The sequence below is a fragment of the Hylobates moloch genome, unplaced genomic scaffold, assembly GCF_009828535.3.
Source record: "Hylobates moloch isolate HMO894 unplaced genomic scaffold, HMol_V3 SCAFFOLD_6, whole genome shotgun sequence".
NCBI lineage: Eukaryota > Metazoa > Chordata > Mammalia > Primates > Hylobatidae > Hylobates > Hylobates moloch.
The window spans coordinates 154,483,997-154,501,577 of NW_026652281.1; the positions used below are offsets into that span (position 1 = coordinate 154,483,997).

Genomic DNA, 17,581 nt, shown 5'->3' on the forward strand with positions numbered 1-17,581 from the left:
TGGATTTTTAGAGTTTATTAAGCAGGGGAGTGGAGGGGAGATGTGGCACAAATAGAAGTATGTAACATGCAAACAACAGAATCTAGGATTTTTGAAAAAACTTTCAGTTACGGTTACACAAAGGGTCACTTCCTCCCCCAACGACACATGGGCCTCACAAAGGAGAGGAGGGAGTAAGTCCCATGGTAGGGCCAGTGGTTGCTCCTGGGTTTTGGAATCATTTCTGAGGAGCTTTCGAGGCCAGACCCTGGGCTGAGGGTCGAGACTTCATAGCGGTGACAGCTAGACCCAGCAAGATGGCTGCGACCGTGAAACCCTGGGCGGCGATCCGGGTGCGCATCATGAGCTGAGAGCGCTGGCTGTCGCCCCGGTGGAAGGAGTAAAGGCCGTAGGTGAGGGCGGCCGCCGTGGCCAGGCAACCTGAGGAGGGGACAAAGCAACTGGGAAACAGCAGGTCGGGCCCCGCAGGTCATTCCCCGCTTTGGGTCTCGCTTCCCCAAAACCAAGATCTCTGGATCACAACGGAGGGAGGGCGGAGAGGGTAGGTCGAGGCGAGGACCTCCTAGTTACAGAGTCCTCCCCATCTTAGGCCCCAAATCCCGCCCCCTAAACCCGCTGCTCCCGCTCCAATCAGTTTCGCCCCTCACCGGCCCGCCCTCTCGTCTCTTCTCTAGTCGGCTCTCATTCCGCTCCCCGCTAGCGCTCTGGTCCTCCTCTACTTCCTTCCCTCCGACATCACTGTCCTCTCCTTGTGCAGTTCCTACAGCACCCACTTACCTATGGGTACCACCGGGTTCTCGCGGGTCTTGCGAAGGAACTTTCCCTTGAAACTCTCTGGATTCCTGTAAACAGTGGGGCTAAACCCCTCAATGACTGGAGGCTTCGATGGTTCAAAGGGGACCTCCGGAATCACAGGGCCGGGAGTCGCCATGTCCGGGCCACCGCAGCAGGAGAAAATCGGGACTCCAAGCTCAGCCTCCCGGTGAAGGTCATGAAAGGGGCGGGGAAACGAATAGATTGAGCGTTGTACGCAGGCGCAAGTGCTCGTTGCATCCTGGGAGTCGTAGTGCTCAGCACGGTGGTGCTACAAAAGGACTACATTTCCCCAAATGCCCTCAAAGCCTTGTGCACGCCTTCCGGAAGGAGTTTGTTACACGAGGTCTGAGAGGGAGAGGCAGCGTGTGTGAGCTGCTGGTGCGGTGGTCAGCGCGATGCCCAAGGCCAAGGGCAAAACCCGGAGACAGAAGTTTGGTTACAGTGTCAACCGCAAGCGTCTGAACCGGAATGCTCGACGGAAGGCAGCGCCGCGGATCGAATGGTGAGGGGGCTGGGGTTCCAGGTGGCGGTGGGCCTCGGCCGGGACGGCCCGCGAGATGACGGATCCGCGATGTCTCTTTTTGCCGGTAGCTCCCACATCCGACATGCCTGGGACCACGCTAAATCGGTGCGGCAGAACCTCGCCGAGATGGGGTTGGCTGTGGACCCCAACAGGGCGGTGCCCCTCCGTAAGAGAAAGGTACTGACATGGCAGGGTCGGTTGTCCGCTTTACTCTTCCCCCGCCATACTGACCTAGGTTTCAGAACGTGGTACTGCCCATTCCTTCCCTCAGGCCCTTCCGAGTTTTCGACCTCCCCACAGTCAGAACGCCCAACTGACGGTGATCAAGGGTCTCTTTACGACCTTCGTCACACTCCCTCCCCAGCACACATTCCCCATACCCCCTCTACTCAGTCTTTTTTCTCTGAAATTAACCCATTAGCATCTATTTTCCTTATCTTTTTCTACCCTTAACTTTCCTAATTAGTACTCCCTAAGAGTTGGAGATCTTTACTTTCACCTTTTCTTTGTTATTCAATCATCCTTGGTCTGAGGCTTCCCCTAGGCTTCCCTGACTGCAGTCTCCTTCCCGGGTTCAAGCGATATCCCACCTCAGCGTCCCAAGTAGCTGGGATTATAAGCGTGCGCCACCACACCCGGCTGATTTTTTGTGGTTTTAGTAGAGACAGGGTTTCGCTGTGTTGGCCAGGCTGGGCCTCAAGTGGTCCGCCTGGCTCCCTGGAGGCTTCAACAACTATTAAAAGAATCCAGGTTCCCAAAAGAAAAGCAAGCAATTCATCTTTCTCTGCCTATCTATAAAATAGGTATAACACTTCTTGCCTTAGGGACTATCTAACTGTGTGGCTGTAGCCTCACATTTATTCAAGAAATGGTAGTGCCATTTTCCTCTGGCATGAATTAAAAAGAAACTTGCCTAAGGCAATGGGACAAATTCATTCGGGAAGCCCATTCATTAGGTTAGCTACTTATTAAGAACATGTCACATCCTAAGCACCCTGGGGATTTAATAGAGAATCTACTAAATTCTATTTAATAGAGAATCTACTAAATTCTATTTAATAGAGAATCTATTAAATTCTATTTAATAGAGAATCGATTAAATTCTATTTAAGAATCGATTAATAGAGAATCGATTAATAGAGAATCTATTACATTCTATTTAATAGAGAATCTATTACATTCTGTTTAATAGAGAATCTATTACATTCTGTTTAATAGAGAATCTATTACATTCTATTTAATAGAGAATCTATTACATTCTATTTAATAATCTATTACATTCTATTTAATAGAGAATCTATTACATTCTATTTAATAGAGAGTCTATTACATTCTATTTAATAGAGAATCTATTACATTCTATTTAATAGAGAATAAAAAACACAAAGTCCTTGTCACCAGGATTATGTTGGGGGTAAAAGGCACAGACGGATTACTTGAGGCCAGGAGTTTGAGACTGGCCTGGCCAACATGGGAAAACCCCATCTCTACTAAAAACACAAAATGTAGCTGGGCATGGTGACGCACGATTGTAATCCCAGCTACTTGGGAGGCTGAGGCAGATCACTTGAACCCCGGGGGAGGTTGCAGTCAACCAAGATTGCGCCACTGCATTCGAACCTGGGCAACAGAATGAGACTCTGTCTCAAAAAGAAAAAGGAAAAAAAAAAAAGAGATAGAAAAAAAGCCTCCAGGGCATTAGTTCTCATTGTTACCTGCTTCTACCTAACCTTGGGCAGGGATTCTTACGGGTTAGTAGTTGTGTTGGGATAAGCAGGAGTCTGTAACTTTCCCTCATCAAAGATCCTTCTGGTCTCAAGGGCTCTGTTCTCTGCAGGTGAAGGCCATGGAGGTGGACATGGAGGAGAGGCCTAAAGAGCTTGTACGGAAGCCCTATGTGCTGAATGGTGGGTGTGGTCCATATATTCCTTTAGGTCACTGTCCTGCACTGTGGGAAGCTGGGAAGGGCCCTAAGATGTCCTCATTTTGCAGATGGAGGAACCAAGTTTCGGAGGGGAGAAGTGAGATGGTTCAAAGTTCACAGAGTTAGGACTGTGTCCTGGCTGGCTCATTTTTCATTGTACTGACTAAACCCTGACCTTACTCTGTGAACTAAGGTCAGAGATGTTTAGGGAGGATGTAGCCAGGTGCCTGGCAGAATAGAAGAGAAACCAGTAAATCTCAGGCATGTGTATGGCTTCTCATAAATTTAAGGATGAACTGATTTTTAGGGATTCTACCATCTCAATAAATGTTTCCAATGACAAAATCGATTTTACATATATTAAGGCTATAGAGAGTGAATGCTAAAACAGAGGAGAGTAAGCCCTACAGGAAAGTGGGAATACTCTAGAATTCTTCATTCAGACTTCCCCTTACCTGTCAGGAGTTAAAGCAGCTCCCCTAAAGATAAAGGATTTGAATGGCCAGACATTTGATACAGAATTCCTTGAGTTCCTGTCTTTATCTCAGTGGTTCTTGTAAGAATTACTGCACAGGATTGTATGTACCAAGCCATGTGCACTTACTGTAGTCAAAGAGAAACATTTTTAAAAATTTTAAATTGTGGTTCAAAAATACATAAAAGTTACCATCCTAACCATTTTTTTTTTTTTTTTTTTGAGACAGAGTCTCGCTCTGTCCCCCAGGCTGGAGTGCAATGGCGGGATCTCCGCTCATTGCAAGCTCCGCCTCCCGGGTTCACGCCATTCTCCTGACTCAGCCTCCCAAGTATCTGGGACTACAGGCGCCCGCCACCACGCCCGGCTAATTTTTTGTATTTTTTAGTAGAAACGGGGTTTCACTGTGATCTCGATCTCCTGACCTCGTGATCCACCCGCCTCGGCCTCCCAAAGTGCTGGGATTACAAGCGTGAGCCACCGCGCCCGGCCATCCTAACCATTTTTAAGTGTACTGTTCAGTAAAGTATATTCACTTTGTTGTGCAACAGGTCCTTAAAACCTTTTCATTTTGCAAAACTGAAACTATACCTATTAAACAACTCCCCATCTTCCCCTACCTCCAACCCCTGGCAACTATGTCAAAGATAATTTTGACTATATACAATGTGAGGACCTAACCCCTGGATATGATTTGACTACTTCATTTCTCTGAGGTAGCTCTTTCTGTCTCTTTCTAGATGTGAACTGGAGTAGGATTTGCCTGCCTATTTTAAAAGTGAAGCCATTAGTTGGCTCCACATCCTGGCTTTTTCTCTCCCATGGAGCACTAGTAAGGTGCTGGGGCCCAGCCTCAGGCCCCAGACCCGGCAGCTCTAGATCTCATGTATTTAGACTGTCCCATTTCATGTGTTGCAATGATACCTCAAGAGCTTCTCTGAGAGGCTTATAGCTGGAAGGGAGCGGGCTGTCCTGTGGGCAGGTATGTGCCTTCATCTCTGTCCTGAGACCTGCCACTAAGTAGAGGTTATTAGTTTGGTACCTTCCTTGTAAATCCACCTGAGGCCTGGAGAGAAGTGACTTCCCTTTCCAAAAGTTGCCATATTGGTAGATGAGTGGGTCACAGGAGACAGAGTCTGGGATCCAAGGGGCTGAAGGAGGTTCCAACAATGGATTTGGGAATGGGGAGGCAAAGACCCCCAGGTGGTTGGTGTGGTGGGTCTTGTGGCTTGCCAGTGTGTGAAGGGGTGATTGGACAGCTCAAAGAGCACAGAAAGCAAAGCCTCATTCCCTGTCTCCCCGCTTCTCTCATCACTCCAGACCTGGAGGCAGAAGCCAGCCTTCCAGAAAAGAAAGGAAATACTCTGTCTCGGGACCTCATTGACTATGTACGCTACATGGTGGAGAACCATGGGGAGGACTATAAGGTGAGCGGCTCAGGCCACGTGGGCTGGCTGGGGAGGCACCCTGGACCATTCGCGGCTTGATCTGCTTGCGCAGCATCTGTTTCCTGAAACCGAGTGCAAAGAAAGGGAGGAAAAAGAGACTCTAGGAAATGGATCCCATTGACAGGGATCTAACCTGAACGCATGCTTATGGCAAGGGTAGACTGAGTGGCCTGGGTTCCAGTGTCACTCACAGATAAATGTTTTGCTTGCGTGGTGTTTTTTGGTTTGTTTTTGTTTTCGAGACAAGAGTCTTGCTCTGTCACCCAGGCTGGAAGTCTATTTTTGGCTTCCTTTAACAGTTGAAAGATCCGGCTACACTGGACCCCTGGGCCCAAGTGGGATTACCTGGCTATGATGGGTCATGAGCTCCTCAGCTGGCCCCAGCTCCTCCCTGGCCCACTGGACTCTCAGGCCTTCCTGGTCTTTTTTTGAGACAGAATCTCACCTGTCACCCAGGGTGGAGTGCAGTGGTGTGATCATGGCTCACTGTAGCCTCAACCTCCCGGGCTGAAACAGTCCTCCTGCCTCAGCCTCCCAAGTAGCTGGGACCACAGGATGGTTAATTTATTGTTTTTGGAGAGATGGGGTCTCACTATGTTGCCCAGGGTGGCCTGGAACTCCCGGGCTCAAGAGATCCTCCCACCTCAGCCTCCCAGAATGTTGGGATTACAGGCGTGAGCCACTGTGCCTGGTGCACCACAGCCTTTGAGGTCAGGATTCTGGACCTCGGGGCTAGATAGCAAGTGGCTTGCCTAATTCAGGATGAGCTAAGATTTGAGCCTTTGCCCGTCTAGCCCTCCTTAAAGTAGCCCTTCTCCTTTCTTAGGCCATGGCCCGTGATGAGAAGAATTACTATCAAGATACCCCAAAACAGATTCGGAGTAAGATCAACGTCTATAAACGCTTTTACCCAGCGGAGTGGCAAGACTTCCTCGATTCTTTGCGGAAGAGTAAGATGGAGGTTGAGTGACTGGTTTACATCACAGCTGCCCCAGGCTGAGGTCTCCCCCGGACCAGTGAAGCTGGAGCCAGGGTGTAAGGCAAGGAGGTGCTGTGTGGCTCCAGAGGGGCTGGCCAGGTCCCATGGAGTCAGAAGGTTACACACACACGCGTGCACACTCCCCGCTCTGGGGAAGGAACTGTTCTCAGAGGCTCCAATTTATATTCGTCCGGGGGTTCATGGAAAAGCCAGAACCTAATGTTTTCAGGGTAGGTAGTTTATTTAAATAGTGTGTACATAATAAAACAAAGATATTTTACTTCTCTGATGATTTTGTATTTTTCTGCTCTCAGTCAAACCCCGGGGCTGCCCCAGCGAAAACCACCTCTACCGGGGCTGAGAGGCCATCCCCCCTGCCAGCAAGTGCTACATTGACTTGCTCTTCTGGGCACGGCCTCTGGCCTCACCCCGATGGCTCTCTGCCCGCTTCCCGCACAGCAGTTCCTCTCACCTCTACAGAAGCTCGCCGGGAACGCTGGGCTGCTTGGAAGGGGCCTGCCTTGCCCATGCTAGTCCCCCCACTAGGCTGGGGGCTGGTGGGGCCCTAGCCTGAGGCCAGCTGTGGCTTGACTGGCAGAGGGTAAGTTGCTCAACTCCGGCCTGCCCTCTGAGTGACCTGCCTTCTCTGCTTTCTTTGGATTGCTTATGTTGGCCTCGGTCTGAAGTGAATCCGAGGCCCCCAACCTGGCTTCTGGGACTGGTGGACCGCTGAATCCCACTCTGTTGTGTGCCAAGCAGTGGGCTCCACATGGCATGGCCATCCTTTGGGGCCAGGCTTGCCTGATTCGGTGGCATGAGGTGGTGTCCACCATGTAGCAGGATCACAAGCACAGGCTATGGAGTGGGCCCTGGGCATTTTCTTATGTCCTCATACTTGATCCCCAACTATTAGTCATACAAAAACCTCATTCCCAGGGTTTCTCAGAATCTCCTATCAGCTGTCTCTTGTCACTCGTTCTCGAAAAGGAGGGCTTGGTTTTTTCCATAGATATTTCATGTGAAATCTTGTATGGTGCATGGTTTTATCCTCATGTTACAGGTAAGGAAACAGGCTACAAGGTGTCAAGGTGGGGTTTGAAGTCTGTCCAACAACTAAGCCTAGGCTTTCTGCTTGCTGTATTCCCCTTTAAGGACCCTGAAGGCAGCCCATCAGTCCCATACCATCAAGGCAGGCTGGGAGTGTCCCGGAAGCTCCCTTACTGGAGCCAGCCGTAGACTCCAGCAATGACCGGCCCTCGGAAGCATACAGCAGTGCTTAGTCTGCAGCGGAGCTCCCAAGGGCCTCTTTGGCCCCATCTTATGTCCTCCACAGGATTCCAAATTCAGGCCTTTGGCTGGGGTGGCCCCTTAACATGTATCTTTATGCAGTTGAGGAAAGAACTTTAGGAAGCCTTCCCTACCACTATCCCCATCCCTAGGCCATGTGTGTCTTGTAGGTTTTTTGAGACAAGGCCTTGCTCTTGTATCCCAGGCTGGAGTGCAATGACATGATCATGGCCCACTGCAGAAGCAGCCTCAACCTGCCGGGCCGAAGTGATCCTCCCTCCTCAGCCCATCCCAGGAAGCCATCTCTGGTGGCCTCTCTTCAGAGGGATGGTAATAGGTCAGAGAATGGAAAATCAGAAGCCACCACTTCATCTGAGTTACTTAAGAACAAAAGCCCCCAGTGCCAGGTGAGTGACCAGACACAGGTTCAACAGGTAAGTGTAGTGAAGACTTCCCTTCTATGTGAGTGGACGCTCTGCATGCTCGCTGCCACCCACTCCCTCAGGTCCACAGCCTTCCCTCCAGCCATCTCTGTTGGAACATGAGAGCCGCCCAAACATTTAACTCTGTTCCCATGCTCAGCTAGGTTGGCAGCTGTTGGGTTTAGGCAGTGCGGGGAACACAGTATCACCCAGGCTAGATCATTCTGAGATGAGCAGCTCCAGGTAACTGGACTGGTTCCCAAGAGCAGGTGATTGTGGCTCCTGAGTCACAAAAGTCATATTCAGGAGCAGCTGGGTAAGGGCACCACAGAGCCAGTTAGGTGAGGTTCTTAAGGCCTGTTCACCCACTTTGCCCAGTTTACGTGTGGTGGAAACCAAAGCAGATGAGCACTGTGGCACTGTGCCTGGAGGACGGGCCAGCAGCCCCACCAGAGGAGCGCAGCTGCTGACCACCAACCCACAGGCTCTAGGACACCTACATTCTCTACCAGTATCAGAGTGGTGACACTGGACCTTCAGTGCCCTCAGTGTGCTGCTGGGACCTGAGGTTTTGAGAGTGGTCTTGATAAAAGCAGCTCAAGTAGACATAATGAAACTTTATTCTTCAAGTTCACCTCCCACAACTGGGAATTGTGGGATTTTTAATTTTTAAAGAATTGTACAAGATATTCATTAGACACAGACAGATCTTCATTAGGTAAAAAGGGACCCCCTCAACAATTAATGCTGGTTCCAAAGGTGACCTTTGTTAAATTAAGTTTGGCCTAAAGCTGCCTCTGTACATAGTGAATTATAACCTAACTTAATGTGTAAACACCCTGCAACGTAATCTAAGAGTCTACTCTCGTAACAAGTAGCCAAATCTCAGCCAACCAGGCTGAAGGCTGCCAAAACATGTCCAAAGAAGGCAAATGCCAGACTGCGGCCAATCAGGCTATCTCTGTATGTCAATTCCATTTCTTTGCTTATAAATATAGCCTACACACATTCTGAACCATAGCTTTTGGTCCTGAGCGCTACCTGATTCATGAACCCTTTTCTGCTCAATTAAACTGTTAAAGTCAACTTGTCTATAAAATTTTTCTTTTAACAAATTGGTGTCAGAAGTAGGATCCAAAGTAGAACTTCAGCGACCTCCAGGAGCACTGAGTGACCACGCAAAAAGGTATCTGCCAGGGCCCATTGTGCCCACTGGTCCCTCACAGCAACTGGAGGTCATAGTGAGTTCTTCCTAGGATTCTGAGCTCCATAAATTTGTGTTTTGAGCTCTCCAAGTTTATCTGAGCAATTTTTACTGGACTGGGTCCTGGATTGGACTGAATCCCATAATAAACTGGATGGATCCAGTTAGAGGCATTGGGTAGGTTATCCTTTTGATAATGGGCTTGTTTCAATCCAAGGAGTCTGGAACTCCACCTTCTGGGACTCCATCTAATTTTATATATAAGAATTATGGGGCTGGGTGTGGTGGCTGATGCCCGTAATCCCAGCACTTTGGGAGGCTGAGGCAGGAAGATCTCTTGAGCTCACAAGTTTGAGACCAGCCTGGGCAACATGGCAAAACCCCATCTCTACAAAAAATACATAAGTTAGTTGGGCGTGTGGTCGTGTATGCCTGTAGTCCCAGCTACTCAGGAGGCTGAGGTGGCAAAATCTCTTGTGCCCGGGGGGCAGAGGTTGCAGCAAGCCGAGATCACGCCACCGCACTCCAGCCTGGGTGACAAAGCAACACTCTACTCAAAAAACAAAACAAGTCCGGGCGTGGTCACACCTGTAATCCCAACACTTTGGGAGGCTGAGGTGGGTGGATCACCTCACCTGCTTGGCCAATGTGGCGAAACCCTCCCTACTAAAAACACAAAAATTAGCTGGGCGTGGTGGTGCACACCTGTGATCGCAGCTACTCGGGAGGCTGAGGCAGGAGAATTGCTTGAACCTGGGAGGCAGAGGTTGCAGTGAGCCGAGATCACGCCGCTGCACTCCAGCCTAGGTGGTGACAGAGTAAGACTCTGTCTCAAAAAAAAAAAAAAAAAATGGACCCAGAACTTGTTTTTAGAAAAACAGGCTAACCTTACTAGGAACAACTTAGAATTAAAATGGCCACAATGAGGAAACTTTAAATAAAATTGTTTATTTGTGGGACACATTAGAAAAGAAAGGATCAAAAACTCCACAAAAACAATGGGATGCATTTTAAATCAGTATGCAGAGGCGTGGGGAAAAGAAAGAGAGATCAGATTGTTACTGTGTCTGTGTAGAAAGAAGTAGACACAGGAGACTCCATTTTGTTCTGTACTAAGAGAAATTCTTCTGCCTTGAGATGCTGTTAATCTATAACCTTACCCCCAACCCCGTGCTCTCTGAAACATGTGCTGTGTCGACTCAGGGTTAAATGGATTAAGGGCTGTGCAAGATGTGCTTTGTTAAACAGATGCTTGAAGGCAGCATGCTCGTTAAGAGTCATCACCACTCCCTAATCTCAAGTATCCAGGGACATAAAAACTGCAGAAGGCTGCAGGGACCTCCGCCTAGGAAAGCCACGTATTGGCCAAGGTTTCTCCCCATGTGATAGTCTGAAATATGGCCTCGTGGGAAGGGAAAGACCTGACCGTCCCCCAGCCCGACACCTGTAAAGGGTCTGTGCTGAGGAGGATTAGTATAAGAGGAAGGAAGCCCTCTTTGCAGTTGAGACAAGAGGAAGGCATCTGCCTCCTGCCCGTCCCTGGGTGATGGAATGTCTCGGTAAACCCGATTGTATGTTCCATCTACTGAGATAGGGGAAAACCGCCTTAGGGCTGGAGGTGGGACATGCGGGCAGCAATACTGCTCTGTAAGGCATTGAGATGTTTATGTGTATACATATCTAAAGCACAGCACTTAATTCTTTACCTTGTCTATGATGCAGAGACCTTTGTTCACGTTTATCTGCTGACCTTCTCTCCACTATTATCCTATGACCCTGACACATCCCCCTCTCTGAGAAACACCCAAGAATGATCAATAAATACTAAAGGGAACTCAGAGGCCGGCGGGATCCTCCATATGCTGAACGCTGGTCCCCTGGGCCCCCTTATTTCTTTCTCTATACTTTGTGTCTTTTTCTTTTCCAAGTCTCTCCTTCCACCTAACGAGAAACACCCACAGGTGTGGAGGGGCAACCCGCCCCTTCGCAGAGGCATCTAAAAGATTCCACAAATCTAAAATTGCCTAAAAGATTCTTTACAAAACGCAAATGAAAGGCTCATGCAGCACATGAACCCCGACTGCTCCTTCTCTTTCTCTTCTTTGCCTCGATGCTCTGAGTATAGTAACCCTTTTGCTCAGTTACCTTTTCTCCTTGAGGCTAATGAAAAAGGGGAAGTTGGATAAATGCCTTACAAAGTGAAACTCTCTAGTCAACCAGCCTGCCTGCTGTAACCACTTTTACTCCATGGTCTAAAGCTGAGCTTAGATCCATCATAAAGACTTAACTAATCCAAGAGAAAGTACTCAAAAATGTACTGGAAAATTGAGAATCCTCATAGGAGCTTATGATCCAGGACTCTCTAATCGTTACCAATTTATTCACACGATACTGGTGAAGCTTGAAAACTGACAGCAGGAGCAGAATGGAAACAGCCTGAGGATATTAAAGACCACTCCAAAACCCCAAGAGGAGGGCCAAAAGGAACTAGAAGAATTGCCAAAAATCTTTTAAATTCAATCCCTAAGGCTTTTCCACAAAAAATTGATTGGTCAATCACATAATCTTGTGGGCAAAAGAAAGATGAACCAGTTTCAGATTATAGAGCTCATTTAGAAACACTACTTGTGAAACCTGCAGAGACAGAAATGGCATTAAATGCTCTATTTAAAAAAGACTTCATTCAGAACTTCGCAGTCTAATTAAGAAATATAAACCAGGATGGAAAGTAACAGATATGGTTGCTCTAGGATTTCCAAATTATACTGAACCCTTCACCTTGTTTGTTCATAAACATAACAATCAGGCATTAGGAGGTCTTACCCAAGAACATAGTTGACCCAGCACTTTGGGAGGCCGAGGCGGGTGGATCACCTGAAGTCAGGAGTTCGAGACCAGCCTGACGAACAGGGTGAAACCCCATCTCTACTAAATACAAAAAATAAGCTGGGCGTGGTGGCGGGCACCTGTAATCCCAGCTACTCAGGAGGCTTATGCAGGAGAATGACTTGAACCTGGGAAGTGGAGATTGCAGTGAGCTGAGATTGCACCACTGCACTCCAGCTTGGGCAAGAAGAGCAAAACTCCATCTCAAAAAACAAATACATAAATACATACATACATAAAAAAGAACATAGTTGGGAAAGCACAGGCCCATCACATATCATGGCCTGCAATTAGACCCCATAGCTAAGGCATATCCTAATTGTTTAAAGGCAGTGGCAGCAACCACCAGATTGGTAAAGGGTTCATCTGACCTGGTTTTAGGGAATGAACTTTTTTTTTTGCAAGTTCCACATGCTGTGGAAAGTCTATTAAATTCCAGTCAAACCCAGCATTTTTCAGCAAGTAGACCAACATCATTTGAATTTTTTTTTTTTTTTGAGACAGAGTCTTGCTCTGTCGCCCAGGCTGGAGTGCAGTGCAGTGGTGCAATCTCGGCTCACTGCAAGCTCTGCCTCCCGGGTTCACGCCATTTTCCTGCCTCAGCCTCCGGAGTAGCTGGGACTACAGGTGCCCACCACCATGCCCGGCGTGAGCCACAGCGCCCGGCCCCCATTTGAAATTATTCTTTGGCAAAATATGTCATTAAAACCCAAAATGAGTTAATAAAAAGCAGACTCTTCCCAATTTCAGTCAGCTCAAACTGCAGAGCTTTTGCTCTCACTTGAGCTTGTCCCATAGCTAAAGGGAAATCAGAAAATGCTATATACATAGCAGACATGCCTTTGTAGTCCACAATTTTGGCATGTTATGGAAGCAAAGAGGGTTTCTCACTTCTAGTGGAGCCCCCATTAAAAACAGACTCAAGTGGATGAACTTGCTACTATCCTGTTGCCATCACAAATTGCTATAAGTTCCAAGCTATCTTGAGTAAAGGTGAAAAATAAATAACAAATTCTTATAAGATTGAAGCCCATACATGGAAAGCTGAACCTGAATATTAAGGGACTGCCCTGGCAGATTTTCATGCTAAATCAGATAGTGCTGAAACAGTTAGGATGTGCAGTTGGAATGAATGCCACTAGATTGATGACCTTTATGATGACCCATCTAATAGTGCAATGCACCTGATGTGGAAAACCAAAATTGTTATCTGACATACGTAAACATAATGTTAAGCGTGAACTCATGGAGAGCCTAGATGGCCCCCTGGTCGTTCCTGAGCCCTTGAAACTTCCCTTGTTAAAAGCTTTGCACTCGGTCAGGCATGGTGGCTCATCCCTATAACCCCAGCACTTTGGGAAGCTGAGCTGGACAGATGGCTTGAGCCCAGGAGTTCAAGACCAGCCTGGGCAAGAGGGTAAAACCCTCTCTATAAAAATTACAAAAATTAGCTGGGGATGGTGGCGCACACCGGTAGTCCCAGCTACTCAGGAGACTGAGGTGGGAGGACTGCTTGATCCCTGGAGGTGGAGGTGGTAGTGAGCCATGATTGCACCACTGCATTCCAGCCTGGGTGACAGAGTGAGAGCCTGTCTCAAAACAAAACAAAACAACCTCTGCACCTCACAATTCCTCATGAAATGAACAAAATGATCCAAATTATAAAAAATATTGATAGTGTGACTACTCTAAAATGCTAAAATGGGTTATAACCAATATTTGGTTTGTCAAACCCATAATCCGGGGAAGATAATAAAAACTCCAAGTGGCGTATTTCCACCAACACCTGATGGACCATTTGAACACTTACAGATGGACTTCATTCAACTGCCACCCTCAATTAAGTATCAGTACGTTCTTGTAATAGTTGGCATGTTTTCTGGTTGGATAGAAGCTTTCCTGTGTAGGAGAGCTGATGCTATGACAGTAGCTAAGGAGTTATAAGAACATGTGTTTCCTTTATGGGGCATCTCTGGAAAAATCTCCAGTGACAGAGGAACTCATTTCATTGGACAAACTCTGAAGCAGCTAAATAAAGTGTTAGAAACACCGTGGCACTACCATTGTCCCTTTCACCCTCAGTCTTCTGGAAAGGTCAAAAGGACAAATTATATTTTAAAACTAAAATTGGCAAAATTAACTGAATTGATTGGATTATCTTGGCCAAAGGTACTACCATTGGCTTTGAATTTCATTTTCTTCTGATCTCTGAAGAAGAAAGTCAACCATTGCCTTTGGTCAGCAGATCAGATCCATTCCTGCGACAGACACAGATTGACCCCCTATGAAATAGTTACTAGAAAGCCTGTGCTCCTAACAGAACTTCACCTAGTTCCTACTCTCCTAAATGCTGATACCACTAAATACTACAAAGCTCTAATGCATTATGTCACACTGTATTTTGACAAAATAAAATAAACTTTCTGTGACCCACAGAGGACCATCAAAGCCTTCACAATCTGTAACCTGAGACTAGGTCTTCTGGAGATGGTATCAGAGAAAAAGTGCCCTTAAACCTCATAGAGACGATACCAAGTTCTTCTATTACCCACACTGTGCTAAAACTTCAGGGCTTCGAACCTTGGGTCCACATCTCACAACTCAAAAGGACCTCTCCAGAGTCCTGGAACTACACACCTGTTGGAGACTTTAAGGTAAAGCTAACCAGGGAAGCTTTTCCCCAGAAGCAGATCACATCCTAGACATGAACAGCTTTCCCTAGATGTGGATGAAGACTTCACTGCAATCACAAAAATCTTACCTTTCTGCCTCTCTTTCCTATTTTCTGCCCGCAAATCCTTTCCCTTTCTTTATGGGAAAATCCATGGGACCATAATCTGGGGCTGGCTTTAGCAAAGGCTAATGCTCTAGCAAGAAACTGGAGTTACTGTTGGGTTTGTGACTTAATGCTCAAATCAGGAAACGATTCCATTAATGCCAGTATCTCTCCATTTTCCCAGTGAGTCACCCTGAAACCCCAAAGGAAGAGTGGAATGCTAACCATTTCTTTTTGTTTGTTTTTGTTTTTGTTTTCTGAGACGGAGTCTCGCTCTGTCTCCCAGGCTGGAGTGCAGTGACGTGATCTCAGCTCACTGCAAACTGCGCCTCCCAGGTTTAAGTGATTCTCATGCCTCAGCCTCCCTAATAGCTGGGACTACAGGCTATTAGTGCGTGCCACCACACGCAGCTAATTTTTTGTATTTTATAGTAGAGACAGGGTTTCACCATGTTAGCCAGGATGGTCTCGATCTCCTGACCTCGTGATCCACCTGCCTCGGCCTCCCAAAGTGCTGGGATTACAGGCGTGAGCCACCGCATCCGGCAGCTAACCTTGATATTCTAAACACCACTACTGCTTGCCTCCCTACACTCGCTGGAAGTGGTACCCTGACTTTTTCAATTAATAACTAATAAGTGCCAATATGGAAAACCTGTCCAGGTAATGCCTACACAAGGAATACTGCCTGCACCTATGCTTTCAGGAGCCACATATTCAGGACCTGGGGACTACCTATGTGGCTCCAAGCGATTGCTTATATAATGTCACTGGGTTAAATCCAGTAGGGTGCCTTCTCACTGGCTGTGGTTATGCACCCTTACAGCATGCTATAAAGGGACCACATAAAAACAAGTTCCCCACTGGACCTTGTTTAGGAGCTGTGCAGACTTATGGGGGAACATAAGTGACCCCTGCTCAAATGCTACCAGTTGGCCCCCACTTTCCAGTTTCAGAGGGTACATATTAGGTCTGTGGATAATGTGCTTACTCTGTCCTGACTTCAGGTCTTGCTGTTTCACCTGATTCATGCTCGCCTTGGGAACAGCTTTCCCTGAAAGTCCCCATAATCAGAGGTCAAAGACTAAAATGAATACCAACCTTGAAACAGATGATTATTTACTTTCCACTGAGCAAATGTTCCAGTGGGGTTCCTGCGGACTCACTTTTGGCGGCAGTGGAGTGCCAGCTATATGGAAATTAAAGTTAATGCTAAATTGAAAAAAATTTTGTAGCACAGAGATTCGCACGGGTAGAGGCCACAGATGGACAGATGGATGAGGCCATCTATGTTCAACAAAAACACGTAATGGAACTTCATGCAGCTTTAGATTTCCTTTGCCCAGCTAGGAGCTTGTGTATGGTGCTGAACAAAACTGAACGCTGTGCTTCTCTTTCCCGATTCTACTACTATGGAGAGCTTAAAAAGGTGGTGGTGGCTGCCGCTTCTGTAGATACTGCCACCAAACACATCAAGGGTATTTCTCAGGGAAAAGGAACACATAATGTGTCTGCAGGAGCAGCTAGTGGTTGGTTTGCGGGCATCCTGAATGGTAGACAGCAAGCTTAGCTGTTCAAGGTTTTCTAATCTTCATGTTTCTTTTAGTGGGTATCCCAATCACTATGACTTGTGTTACCAAAAGCTAACTAAAAAATCAAACACTTTACAATTCAGGTACTTCAGAGTGAACTATGTCCTTAATTGCCATTATACCCTGAACAGGCTGTGAGCAACAGAGCTTGCATGCTGTTGAACTGTTTTTATCGTCTGAACTTGAGTTGTTTGATTCCGATCGGTTTGGTTTGTGGAGACTCATATTAAGGAATGCATTCCAGTTCCTTGGTATTACACTCCTGATAGCCATCCTAAGGTCCCCACTGATGTGTTGTAGTCTTAAATACACCAATGCAGTCATCCTTTGTACCTCAAATGGTCTCATTACGGTTAGAGTAACAGAAACATGAAGACATAAAGCATCCTCTAACTGATTTAACACTGTAAACTGCGAGTTCCATAATGAGGTCAAATAGTGACAGAAGGTAGTGGCAGTGCCTGGGATTTTGGTCAATCTCTCAAAATTAAGGGGCTGAGCAAAATGGGGGACACTGTGAAGCTGAATTAAGTCTGGCCTAAAGCTGCCTCTGTACACAGTGAATTGTAACTTAAAGTGTAAACAACTCGTAACCTAACCTAAAAGTATGTTCTTCTAACAAGTAGCCGAATTTTAGCCAATCACAGTAGCCAAACCTTCAGTCAATCATCGGCTGAAGGCTGCTAAAACATGTTCAGGTAAGGCAAATGCCAGACTGCAGCCAATCAGGCAATCTAAGTTATTTTCGTTTCTCTGGCTATAAATGTAGCCTACACACATTGTGGGGCTGAGCATTCTGAACTGCTTTTGGTGCTAAGTACCACCCAGTTCATGAATCTTTTTTCTGCTCAAAACAGAACATACTTTTTAAACTTCGTTAAAGTTGTCTAAGGTTTTTTTTTGTTAACACCTTCAAGCACTGAAGAACAAGGAGTTCATAGAACAAAGGAGAAAAGTCTCTTACCCTTCCAATGACAAAATGAAAAGCTGCCAGCAAAGTTTCAAAGCCTACTCTAAAACCCAAGTCATTCCTTAAAATTTTACATAAGAGCACATAAATCACTTCTTACTGCAGAAAGTGAACCAGCACTTTAAAGGACAGTGATTCTTTAAATGGTGCCCAAGGGCACAGCAGCCACTATTCCAAAGATCACACTCGCTTCTGGACTTCAGAATTTCCCACCCTCCTTGCGGCCTGTTGAACTGTTTTTATCATAGTCCCTCTTCTTACACTGGTCACGGTGTGGAA

General features: G+C 46.9%; 2 protein-coding genes across 3 annotated transcripts; one reads left to right on the forward strand and one right to left on the reverse strand.

The window, feature by feature from the left end:
• HIGD2A (HIG1 hypoxia inducible domain family member 2A) lies at positions 1-1,106 on the reverse strand. Its single transcript, XM_032158781.2, has 2 exons — positions 778-1,106; positions 1-420 (listed from the first exon to the last, which is right to left on the reverse strand). The coding sequence occupies exons 1-2, from the start codon at positions 929-931 to the stop codon at positions 218-220; spliced, it is 357 nt and encodes a 118-aa protein (XP_032014672.1). The 5' UTR covers positions 932-1,106; the 3' UTR covers positions 1-217.
• A 72-nt stretch (positions 1,107-1,178) lies between these two features.
• Positions 1,179-7,859, forward strand: NOP16 (NOP16 nucleolar protein). Of its 2 annotated transcripts, XR_009213914.1 has the most exons (6): positions 1,179-1,318; positions 1,408-1,516; positions 3,177-3,246; positions 5,059-5,165; positions 6,013-6,395; positions 7,658-7,859. XR_009213914.1 is itself a non-coding variant. In XM_032158780.2 (5 exons), exons 1-5 carry the CDS (start codon positions 1,212-1,214, stop codon positions 6,154-6,156), a joined length of 537 nt encoding a protein of 178 aa, XP_032014671.1. In that variant the 5' UTR covers positions 1,179-1,211; the 3' UTR covers positions 6,157-6,449. The 2 variants fall into 2 exon arrangements, 1 of the variants encoding a protein (XP_032014671.1); XM_032158780.2 differs by lacking the exon at positions 7,658-7,859 and having other exon boundaries at positions 6,013-6,449.
• The last annotated feature ends 9,722 nt before the right edge of the window (positions 7,860-17,581 follow it).

Excerpts from the sequence above, each read along its gene's own strand:
- HIGD2A (XM_032158781.2), bottom strand. The coding sequence starts at position 931 with ATGGCGACTCCCGGCCCTGTGATTCCGGAGGTCCCCTTTGAACCATCG. Across the intron at positions 421-777 it reads GAACCCGGTGGTACCCATAG|GTTGCCTGGCCACGGCGGCC; the intron begins GTAAGTGGGTGC and ends TCCCCTCCTCAG.
- NOP16 (XM_032158780.2), top strand. The coding sequence starts at position 1,212 with ATGCCCAAGGCCAAGGGCAAAACCCGGAGACAGAAGTTTGGTTACAGT. Across the intron at positions 1,319-1,407 it reads GCAGCGCCGCGGATCGAATG|CTCCCACATCCGACATGCCT; the intron begins GTGAGGGGGCTG and ends TTTTGCCGGTAG. Across the intron at positions 1,517-3,176 it reads TGCCCCTCCGTAAGAGAAAG|GTGAAGGCCATGGAGGTGGA; the intron begins GTACTGACATGG and ends TGTTCTCTGCAG.